The sequence below is a fragment of the Aplysia californica genome, unplaced genomic scaffold (genome assembly GCF_000002075.1).
Source record: "Aplysia californica isolate F4 #8 unplaced genomic scaffold, AplCal3.0 scaffold00056, whole genome shotgun sequence".
NCBI lineage: Eukaryota > Metazoa > Mollusca > Gastropoda > Aplysiida > Aplysiidae > Aplysia > Aplysia californica.
The window spans coordinates 190,307-202,076 of record NW_004797326.1 but is presented as its reverse complement, the minus strand read 5'-3'; the positions used below and the strand labels follow the sequence as shown (position 1 = coordinate 202,076).

The following is an 11,770-nucleotide window of genomic DNA, read 5'->3' as shown; positions in this document are numbered from 1 at the left end:
AAATAATAATACGTCCTGAAGTTTCATAATTTATTTTTATACGGAATAACACAGTACACAGCCAGTAGTTTTTATTTCATCGAGTTATAAAAATGGCCTTCGTATAAAAATTGCCTTGTTTTCAGAAGCAAATTTTAATAGTTCTAGTTCTACCGAATTGATTTTCACGCGAATTCAAACATTTTGATGACCTTTCTTTTCCTTTTAAAAAGATGTAGATCTAGGCCTGTCGGATGTGGCAGTGCGAATAACACTGAGTTGTTTAGATCTAGATCTAGACCCATCAAAACACGAGGCTTCGTGGCCGATCACAAAAGTCTACGGGGCTTATCGAGGCCGATTCGCCCTGCTGCGAGCACGTTCACTAAACTGCCTACTAGATAGAATCTACTACCAAATATTCTCTACACGATCTTTGCTACTACTACTACTAGGCCTACTAGCCTACATGTACTACTACGAGACAGTACGAGAGAGTGTCACTCAGGCAAAGATAGTGTAACTTTGACTCAGCCACGTAGTGTACACACTTTTTATACCCCAAATTTAATCCGGAAGTCCATTCAGAGGATCTGACCTTTTCACTTGACCAAAGTGTGCCAAAATGGTAGCCTAGCTTTTGCCCCTCCATGAAGGAAAAATCTGGCCCTCATTCAAACCATTGGGATTGAGCAAAATTTTGCATATTGTGCTTTGTTCTTTACAATATTCATTATGGTTATGATTTATAAGTTGTACACTGAGACAAAACTGTACTAAATGAGAAAGGTGCACCATTATGAAAGTGGAACGAACTCAGTTGCCTGAAAAGGGTAGTTTGAGCATGTGTGGCCTAAATAAGCCAAACCCCCCTCCCTAACCTTATTTAGGCCACAGTGCACTGTGGCCTATATAAGCTAAACCCCCCTCCCTTACCTTATTTAGGCCATATGTGGCCTAAATAAGCACTCCCTTAAAATTAACAGAATTGCATAATTTCACATTTTTGGGCTCAGTTTGCATAATTTCAGAATTTTTTCTTGCATAAAACGACGGGGGCAGACCTACATACATAATATGTGCCAATTTAAAAAATTCTCACTTAAGTAATAAATTTTCTTATAACGGACATTCAGACTCATCGAATTTGAAGGTTAAGCCTGATAGGACTTCGTAGTGAGTTCCCTTGTATTATGGTGGTAGGCCTATCTTGCCAGAACATGTACCTGATGAGAGGATATACTCCGGATTTGACCTTAATACTTTTACACTCCACTTAGGTTTGAACTTTAATTTACTTTACTTTTCCGATCAGGCGGCCATCTGGGTTCTAGCCCTTCGACCTGTCGATATGTTTATGGCAAAGAATTTATTTACAGGTTTTTATCAGCTGTGTTTTGTTGCTGTATAAAGTATTTTTGATGTCTGGGGAGGCAGACAGGTAAGTACTACTCAGGTCGCTAAGTGCAAGGCAGGTAAAGAGATGATGTGATACTGTTTCATCCTGGCTGTTACACAACGGGCAGTCTGGAAGGGTACCCTGGCGGATCCTATAGGTAGGAATTCAGGGGAATGTGTTGGGTTTGCAAGCGAAAGATAGTGACTTGTTCTCTTCTACTGAGGGAATTAAGTGCATTCATGTGTGCAAGTACAGGTCTTCCAGTTTTGCATGCACAATGCCCATCCGTCGTGGAGCCGGTCATTTCGTAGCGCACTTGTAAACATCAAACGCGCATTGCCATGAATATATCGCAAATCACGATTTTGGGGGGAGGGTTGCGGCTGTGCGAGTTGTCGTGCCTACCTGATCAGCTACACCACTCAGAAAAATACGTGTTGACATTTCATTATGTGGATCTCATCTTGTCCATGGGATTTGCAGGGCTTCAGTTTCTTTATTGTCCAGTTGAGGTCTGTGAGTGTGAAGTCATCTTCAAAGAGAGAGATACTTGCACTTGGCGCACGCTCTTTCTCCTTCAGTTTTTTTTTTTCCCAGACAGTTTTTATGTTGGTCAGTATGAGGTGTGGCTTTGTTAATTATACAGATGCAAAAAACTTGTTGAAGGTTTCTGCCTTTTTTTTGTTCTTCTACGATAGTGCTGGATTTGAACCTCAATAACTTCCCTCTAACTCTAACCCGCGTATAGTGTAGCAGTGTAAGGCACTTTGCTGTCGCATAAAGAAAACTGAGTTCGATTACTATGTGGTGACAATTTTTATACCTCCGTCTTTCTGCAGGGACATCATATCCCCTCAGTCCGAGTTGGTTCTGGCAGGCAGGTTGAAGCCGATCTCCTAGCTCCTAGTCCTAAACGATCTAAATTATGTCGATGCTGGATCAAAACACACCTGCCTTTAAGAAATAATTCAACTTCCTTTTGGTAGATCAAGTTTTGAACTTAAATTGCATCGAGATCAAAGAAAATGTTATGAGTAATGTGAAGACCAATTAGACAAAAATCGACAAAAACGTTTTAAAAAATAGTGAAAAGCAACACATTTCTCCATGAGAAACTTTATTACCAGTTGTCAGAGCACAAGATGTTTTTGAAAATTAAATATATTCCAATGAGATTATATAACGACAGCTGACTAGACACTTAATGACTTATGTCCTCCACTGCAATATACATAAGATTCCAGCCCTTCCACTAGTACTTCCCCTATTAGAAATATATATGATATATATCTACAGTAAAAAGATGAACAACTATATCATATGTACAAATGTACAAGAGACAAAATCGCTGTGCATGCAGAGCCTAGTAGGATTGAAGCTATGAAAAAGAATGTTATTATTGTTATTCCCTTTCATAGTAAGAAGCAGAGACATACATGATGGAGAATACCAAAAAAAAACATGATAAGTGCTATAAATAAATGGCAGTGCATTGATATTGCACATGTATGTTAAGAGTGTGGGGTCATCAATTTGACAGCACAAGCCATGGCAATGCTTTTAAATAGCCTACCATGTATGGCAAAAAGAGTAGTGTACGTTTGTACGGGGCATTATCTGTCACTTTCCACTTGACCAGCTTTGTGTGCTACTAACAAAAATATTTGCCATTCTCATCCAATAAATAATCTTTCCTTTCATAAATTCAAGTACAAAAAAAATCATACTGAAGTATTTCCCAATAAGCATATATTAATATTATCGCAACACGAAAATATTATCGATCTATAAAATCACCAGGCTGATGTTCAGATTCAAAGATGTTCATCTGATCGTATAGATCAGTATTACGGTAGTCCAAGATTTATTCTTCAGTTAGAGATCTTTGAGCAGGTCTTGTAGCTCACCAGATGCATTTAGTGTTTTCAGGTCACTGTTACCACCAACACACTGGCCTGAGATGAAAATCCGAGGAACCTGAAAGTGAAACAATAGATTGCATCAGTCTAGGGAAAACTGAAAATGAATTAGAAGAGAATGATAAAAACCCTTTCAATTTCTACCATCAGTGCAGAAAATACGCCAAACCTGACCCAGTAAAGAGGAGGATACCACTGAAAGTTTGACTTTAACTTTAACCTTTAAGAATTTTTAGGAATGGATTTGTAATAATTTTATAGATATGTTTTACACCCCCATCGATACAATTTAGATCATTTACGAGGCGAGCTTCCAACCCTGCCTGCCAGGGCCTACCTGGGCTGAGTGGGATACAACATCCCAGCAGAAAGACCCAGATACTCGATAAAACTACTCCCCAATCAAGAATGAATTTAGATCTTCTGCATATGATGGCAAAGCCCCTAACCACTACACACAGACTCTGGTGAATGGATTTGTGCAAAGGCAGAAAGTAGATCTACATTAAAGGGATGGACAAACACTAATACAGCCTAATTCTCTCTTCACTCATTCCCTACCTTTTTTGTTTGTTTTGGTAGAGGTTTTACGGCGCTCGCAACTGCATACGGTTATATGAGCGCTAGAAGATTAGAGGTGTTACAAGAAAGTAACAAAATATAAAAAAGAAGGAGGAGAGATATATAGGATGATAGATGTTTGATAGGAGAGAAGAAGCAAACCACACCAGAGCACCCGCGAACCACCCACTACCTTTTTTGTTGTCCATTACACGCTTATCTTGTTTTTATTGTATAGATATTCAACACCCCTTTCAACGCTGAACTGTTATTTTAAGAGGTGCCGACCTACAAAGTTTCATACAGTATAACTTATAACACGGATAACTCAAATTCGTTGGGACCGGCCTCGGTCATTTGAGTGATCCGTAGTTCGAGGGATATCTTATACAAGGAAGAAAATAAAACTGGACCGCAGGGACAGTTTGACGGATGCATGATTTTAAGTCTTCTGTAATATCCATCACCAATACGATCAAGCCAAATTGGTAGATGGTAGAGAGCCGCGGTGGGTAGTGAAGGGCTCACGGGATGGAGCCCCCCCTCAACTCCATCTCAAATAAATGAAAGTTTTTTTAAGCATTTGAAACCGTTACGGTCGCACACAATGAACACAGAGTGATCAGCTTGGCGGCTTGCTCGTTTATCCAATCACCGTTGTCACCGCTTACAACTATAGTAACCTAACAGCCGATCACAAAATGTCTTTAGGGCTCAGCACAGGATGAGCCTATTCCCACGCACCTTACGTAATGAAACTCTTCTTGAAAATAAAGTAGAAGCCTGGGTAAAATATCACCGCACTGAGGGCTCACGCTCTCCTAGCCTTGAAAATGGGGTGAAAGTTTACAACACACTTTCCCCCAATGACACAGATATCTACGCGCTCATAGGACATTAATTGTTATGTTTCGTTCTATTTAAATTCCGCGACTACACGGCCTAGGCCAGTTCATAGACAGGATATGTTTGAAGTGCTGTGTGTGTAAGTTTGTGTTTGTGCAGCTGAGATTTAACAGTTATTTATAAATCACGTCGGTCGACTTTTACTTTTAAGGTAACTTTTCCATCCAGAAGAATCTAACTTAAAACAAAGAGACGGAAGACAAAGGTGACTATTCTCGTTTGAATGGTTCTCAAAATACTGTGGCTCACCAATCAGTCCTGTTTACGGGTTATTGCTTGCTATTTGGTGGTAAAGTCGAAGTGTCAGCAACGTAAGCCCAACCCAGAGAGAGCCTTAAGATCTCCCCAAAATAACACAAATTCAAGAGTTTTCCTTTGGAAATTCGAACGAGATCCACTTCTTTGTCTAGACTGATACATGCACTATTACTAACTGAGCTAAACGTACAGAGCCCGTGAGCTCATGCCCTATATATAATGTGTCACGATGTGGTGGAATAAGACGCTCGTCAGTTTTTTGGGCTAATGGAGTTATTGTTATTATCTTAAAGCTTGTTCACTTGTCTTGCCTTCGGTGAAAAAACACCCGTTTGTCTCGAATAGAAGTCGAGATATCTGCAATTGAAGGAGGTGGAGGTCGCAATGTTTCAGAGGTACCGGTAAAATTAACGAGAAAATGGTACCAAAATTTGGTGGCTTCCAAAGTTTGAGTGTCCATGGAAACTGCAAATTTACATTTTTCGTGCCTTTGATCAAAGTGTTTTGGTATAATCCTCACTGGAAGTGTTTTAAAATTAAAATGGACATAAAAGATGAGTCGCAAAAAGAAAAATCGAAAAATATTACCCATTGGCCAGAAAAATGCTGGTTTCCTTGATTCCATTATTTTGACGAGCGCATGATTTCACTACGATGTCACACATAAATAGCTACATTTATACTCAATATAAAAAACAACAAAAAACAAATAGCATTTCGTTACGGCAAACTCCCACTCAACAGTAAGCCCTTTGTGCTTTATTATTCTATCATTACACAAACAGACCTTATAGTATTTTAATGATCTTTCGCTTATGACTGAATATCCATCCATATCTGGGTGAAGTGAAAAAGAATCATGCAAGGTGCCTCAAACCCCAAGCCTAAATGCACAGACCGAGTAGAAATCAGTACTCCAAAGCTCACAAGGTTAATCACTGTAATCGAAAAGGGTAACTGGTGGCCTTTCCTCCTGTATTCCTTTTTGATTTCATGCAACATTCAAGGAGGCATCAGCATAATGAGCTAAGATACATCTTACTTGATGTACACGTAACAAGAATTTACTGCTCACAAGAGAAGTTCTAACACTTACTAACAGAGATGTTTTAGAGAGTGCTTGAGTTTACAGAGGGCCAAAAATACAATAGGCACATTTCAAAAAAAAGAAAAAAAAGAAGAAGAAGAGAAGAGCCACTGTGAAAAACAGACAGACCAGACCACACCAGAGTGCCAATCAAGAACTTACTTCTGTAGTAGAGTTAGTAGGTGTGAAATTGTAAAGAGGTTTAACACCTCTTGCAACACTGTAACAGTAATTTTGTTAATTTAAGAAGTGGAACCTCGGAATTAAACGCCCATTTCCAATAAAACTGAGCCAATGGGGACAATTCTTGTAAAAAGCCTTTTCCAAGGGTACAACATCAGAGCAAGCTGAATCCCTGAACCCGCAATCTCACACTCACTGGTCCACTGGCCTAACCACTAGAAGCCCAACATCAGTCCCATGAGTTAACTAAGTTGTGGGGAGGGAAAAAACGCACTCACTGTTCTCGCATCTGTCATTTGTCCCAGCACATTTTGAACCTCGCCTCCCTCTTGCAACTTGTCCAGCTCAACAGTCTTGTAGTTGACCCCCATTGTGGTCAGCAGGGTCTTCGAGTCACTGCAGTGGGGGCAGTGGGTTTTGCTGAAAACTACGACTTTGTTCTTGCTGACAAGATCGTTGACCAAAGCTTGCTCGTGGGACTCATGGGCTGATTCCTCCTTGTCCCGATGGTCTCCCATTGAAAAGTCAAAGGGTGGATCGACAGAGCTATCCATTATAAATCTGAAAATTAAAAAATAGAAGCTTAATTGTGATATATTGTGGTCAAGACTTTTGAAATGGGTTCTTTTGTAATGTTCAAGGGGTAATAAAAAATAAGCAGAAAGGGGAGGGTCAATCTAGGTAACAAAAGCACAAATGATTAAGTGGAACATAACATTGAAAATGATAACAGCAACAAACCTCTTTTTGACCTCTCAAACTCAAAGGACCCAATACCCTTTTAAACTTAAAGACTTCTAAGGGCGATGCAAAGATGCTGCTTTCTCGAACGTTATAAGCTGCCATGACAACCAGTCACTCTTCTACTTCTTAGTGTTTTTATATAGTGTTAAGTCCCAAACTTGTCACCAAAAAAAAAAAAAAAATCATAAGGGGAACAAAAGAATAATCATATTCCCTTTTCCATATATGGCTCAACCATAGCACTAATCACTAGGAACATAAAACGTATTTGAATTGTAGGACAATTGAACTCAAAGTAGAACTGGCTAAAAAAAGGAACTGTAGATTATATAACTGTGAGCCAAAGTAGCCTACTTAAAAAGGATACAATAGATACTGCTGTACATTATCAAATTATTATAACGAGGTCCCGAGATCCGACCGTCAAGTTCGTTGAATCTGAATGTTTGATATACCGTGTCTAAGAAAGGCGTAGCTAAAATATAGTAAAATGAGGATTTGTTTATAAATCAGTTTTACGAAAGGGACATCAGCAGAGATATATGCCAAGGAGCGAGTATAAAGGAAAAGAACCAATGATGCCCCAAAGCGGCTTGCTTATGAGCGGTTGCTTCCCTTGACACAATCCCTGCACAGCTTTTGTGTCTGACTTGATGATAGTAGCCTACTGTCCCCGTCGGATAATGCTATGGTGCGGCCGCGGTTTGTTTGTTTGTTTGTTTGTTTTTGTTTGTTTGTTGTTGTTTTTTTTGGGGGGGGGGGGGGGGGCATGATTCTGCAACATTTGCATAATTTTGTGTACCCCGCGTTTTTTCACTTTTTTAAAAATAAAGTTTTTCACAAAAAACAATTTAACGCCTCGACATGAGACTAAAGCCACAGCAAAAAGTCTCATTTTAGTGAGTGATAAGTTGGTTATTTCCCTTGTTGGTGATTTTTGTTCCTTGAGCATGTCTATGTCATCATTGTCATGTTCAATTTTTCAGCCCATCAAAAGTTGTTCTAAAGTATGTTGATGTTTCATGTTTGTCAGATGCTCCTGGTTTTAGTGATGTGCCAGCATATAATCAGAGGTCCAGATGTCATTTTTTTAAAATATGTTTTTTTCTTTTTTACATTTCTCTTTCCTCTCTATACAGCTGAAAGTTACAGAGATTTTGGTGGGTTTTTTCTGACTGATGTGTATCTTTCCAAATACACAAGAAACTACTGACACCGAATGATATTAATATGTTCTATTTTCAATTCTTCTGTGCATAGATTTAAAACATGAAAATTCTTGTTGGTGGTTCAGAATCAATTGAAGAGGGCCCAGTTTTACCGAGGAGTCTCAAGTCACTGTAGCTTAATTCTCAGTTTTTCATTAGTTTCGTTTAGATTTAATCTTAGGTAAGTCCATCTTCTTAAAACGCCATTGTGACCAAGTGAGGCTTCTGTTCACAAGGAGAGCGCACCAATCCCACAACGACTTGACGATCGATTCTTTTGAGTTCGTTAATCGAACGGGGTACCCAGCTAGTACAGTGGAACTCGGATTCAACGAGGTAGCCGGGCCTGACCTAAAATCTCGTTGAATCCGAGTGTTCGTTATAGCAAACATGAGGTTTTGTGTAGATTATTGAGCATGTAATGTATAAAGAAAAGTCACAAATAGTGCCTGAAATGCCCGCATATTATGAACTGTGTAAAAAAAAAAAGACCGATTCGTTCAAATGCATTCCTGTGTCATCTCGATTGTTTACCACAAAGTTGTGTTGCTGTGTAGATCCTAGCATAACGGCAACTTTTGATTTCATAGACAAGCGCACAATTCATTACGAAGATCTACGTCAAGACTGTTTATCATTGTATTATGTAATAATGATCAGTTGCCGAGGGGAAAAAAAAACTGTGACGCGTTTGTATCTGCGACGTTCAACACCCGGATCGCTAGTGCGCCCCCCTCCCTCCCCGACACACACACAGTCATTATATATGTGTGCAGGCCACCCATCCGACTCCGACACACGCCAGAGTAGACACGTGCGCGAGTCAACAACGCATGTGTTGGTATGAAAAAAAAAGGTCACTGATTGGACGCATGCAATCGGCTAAGTGAATAATGGTTCACGATGCAGTTGCAATGGATGGTTTCTGGGAATAGATAAAGTTCGTTCTGGGAGAAAAATGAGCGAAGCCACGTCTGCGGGGGCACTTCACCCAGGAAGCGACCTTGTTGGATCCGAGCTCGCTGATTTAAGTGCTCGTTGAATCCGGGTTATTTTTATTGATTTTAAAGAAGAAAAAGAACGGGAAATCTATCTCATCTCGTTGAATCCGAGTTCTCGTTGAATCCGAGCTCGTTAAATCCGAGTTCCACTGTATGTGGGCGTATATATACTAGCTGGGCCCCCTCTCGATGAAAGGAATGATCGGTGCATTATTATCTACTGGAAGTCATTGGCCTACTATATATTTACACTACTGGAATGGAGCAATAAATCTTGAGAGATGCAAAAAATTAGGTCGAGACCAAAACTCTCCAAACAAAATGCGCCTCGCGAAATATCACTTCCGCTGTGTAGTACAGCTACCCAGATGTTTCGTTTCTCAGTGGAATAATCACAAAGGCCAAAGAAGGACGGGAACTTTTTGTCACAATATTTTTTTTTAATTCAGGAAATGAATAGATCTAAATTTTTTTTTAACGGGCTACGTCATGGGGACCTATCTTATCTTTTTGCAGGTAGGCTACTTGCCAACTTTCAACTCTGTAGCTGTTGTAGTTTTAAGGGTAAAAAGTGATAGCTTCTTCTAGGGCCTACATGTGTTTCCATGTCGCCAAATATATAATGTATAGATTGATTCTCTATCCCGCTTTCGTAGTTGTACACTCCAGACTTTCAAAGGTGTGGAAACAGTGCGTACGGCTAGTGAACGGAAACTTCACTTGTTTACAATGGTGTCTTAGAAGACAGACTTTCCCAAGATTAGATGGGGGCTCTCGGGGCCTAGAGGTTAAGGTGTTAGCCTCTCATTCAAAGGTCCCGAGTTCGAATCCGGGGGGGGCTCGAAAATTTTTCTTCTCTAAAATTGTCTCCTTTCACCTTTCACCTCCTTTCCTGCTCTCAAGCAATGTTTTGTTGTCTGCTTTCGTCTCCTCTTTCTGCCCCCACCCCCTCACCTGGGCTCCAGACTCTTTCTGCAGCCTTTCTACTGCTACTCCTTGGATCCTTCTTACTGCTGTCTTTCAGTCACACCCTTGAACTTCTACTTCTGGTACCGGTAGGAGAGATCTACACCTAGCCTTCTCGAACAAGCGCGAACAATCTCGGATGGCCCGTGTGCAAGTTGCGCACGTTAACGAAAATCGATAAGAGTAGGCTTCAGCTGCCACCCGAGCAAAATTCAAAATTTCCTACCAACTGAAAATATTAGGTACGTCCCGCGCGTTCATATGACCTATGCAGTTGAGAGCATCATAAAACACTTACTAAAAAAACCACAAAAAAACCAAGATAGCGTCAAATCAAATCAGATGGGTAACGGGGGGGGAATATAAGGGTACCGATACATAGCTTTTTTAAAGAGAATATAGTACGAGCAAAGGAATGAATGGGAAACCATGATTGCCGATGTCTGCCGCAGACCTGGCACTTGATGAATACATGATGAGTACTCACTCTCACGTTCAAAACCTCAGAGTATGTGCAGGTATAGCTGAGTACCGGTGCTTACTTTTTTTTCATCTCCTGGGGCTGGGGGCTATTAGACCTAGAATCTAGATCTCTAGTATATCTAGATCTATCTAGATCTATTCGGTTGGCAGTCCGAAACCAAAAAAAAAAAGCCAATAATAATTGAATTAAAATTCTACTTCTACTTTCACTTTACCCTTCGTCCACATTACAAACTTTATATTAGCTTGTTGCTCTGACTCTGAGCGCCGGTTCCCGCTGCTTCAATCTAAAGCAGAGCCCAAACCTAAATCGTACCACTGATCACAAGTAAAATTATCAAAAGATGCTATGGCACTGGGATTTCCTGACTAATGTTCAAAAAGGATTTTGGAACGGGGAACAATAAAATGTGGCGGTACCTTGAACTGAGTTGGGAAACCACGGGCAACGTCTTACTTCTTCTTCTATGAATTTGGACGTTATTTACGTTGGAGATCACTAGGGAAAGCCAGTTAAGAGTAGGAGGAGAATGGCAACATTTTGTTATGTCAACAAAAAAATGAATGCTAACGACATTTCATTCTTCAAGGAAATTGAAATTGTGAGTCCATATTGTATGTATGCATTATACACATTTATCTAACAAAATGAATACTGTTATTTATAGTTTCAAATAGCTGAAATAAATAAAAGTGTTTAGTAGATTCTACTGCTTTGTAGCCAATGTGGCATTTTTTGAAACTTGAAACAAGTTCAAGGTCAAAACGACCCCGCTAGTTCTAAATTCCCTACTAGATCTATTATCTTTTATCGGAACAAACCAACCATTTTGGGGATTGCGCCTTTCAAAAATTAATTATATTCCAAAACATTATTGTTAGCTTTTTATCAATTTCATAATATTCTATTGGGGCACCTGCCAAAAAGTTACTTCTCTGAAATCTTTTCAGCAAGTTTTACACACAATAATATTCCCTCTTGGCTGTGTGCTTGTACGCGCGCACGCACTACACGCCCGTCGACAGGCACCGCACCCGCTCAGAAAACAGAGCGACTTCCTGCCCATACTACCGTG

The 11,770-nt window shown here is 40.0% G+C and overlaps 1 protein-coding gene across 1 annotated transcript; it reads right to left on the bottom strand.

Moving 5' to 3' along the window:
* Nucleotides 1-2,478: 2,478 nt before the first annotated feature.
* LOC101853769 (glutaredoxin) lies at nt 2,479-11,223 on the bottom strand. The gene is made up of 3 exons (XM_005092974.3): nt 11,115-11,223; nt 6,571-6,853; nt 2,479-3,355 (listed from the first exon to the last, which is right to left on the bottom strand). Exons 2-3 carry the CDS (start codon nt 6,844-6,846, stop codon nt 3,254-3,256), a joined length of 378 nt encoding a protein of 125 aa, XP_005093031.1. The 5' UTR covers nt 6,847-6,853; nt 11,115-11,223; the 3' UTR covers nt 2,479-3,253.
* Nucleotides 11,224-11,770: the final 547 nt, after the last annotated feature.

What these genes read in the sequence shown, in the direction of transcription:
- LOC101853769 (XM_005092974.3), bottom strand. Translation starts at nt 6,846, where the DNA reads ATGGATAGCTCTGTCGATCCACCCTTTGACTTTTCAATGGGAGACCAT. An exon ending in AAATGACAGATGCGAGAACA is followed by an intron (nt 3,356 to 6,570) that starts GTGAGTGCGTTT and finishes TTTCACTTTCAG; the next exon opens with GTTCCTCGGATTTTCATCTC.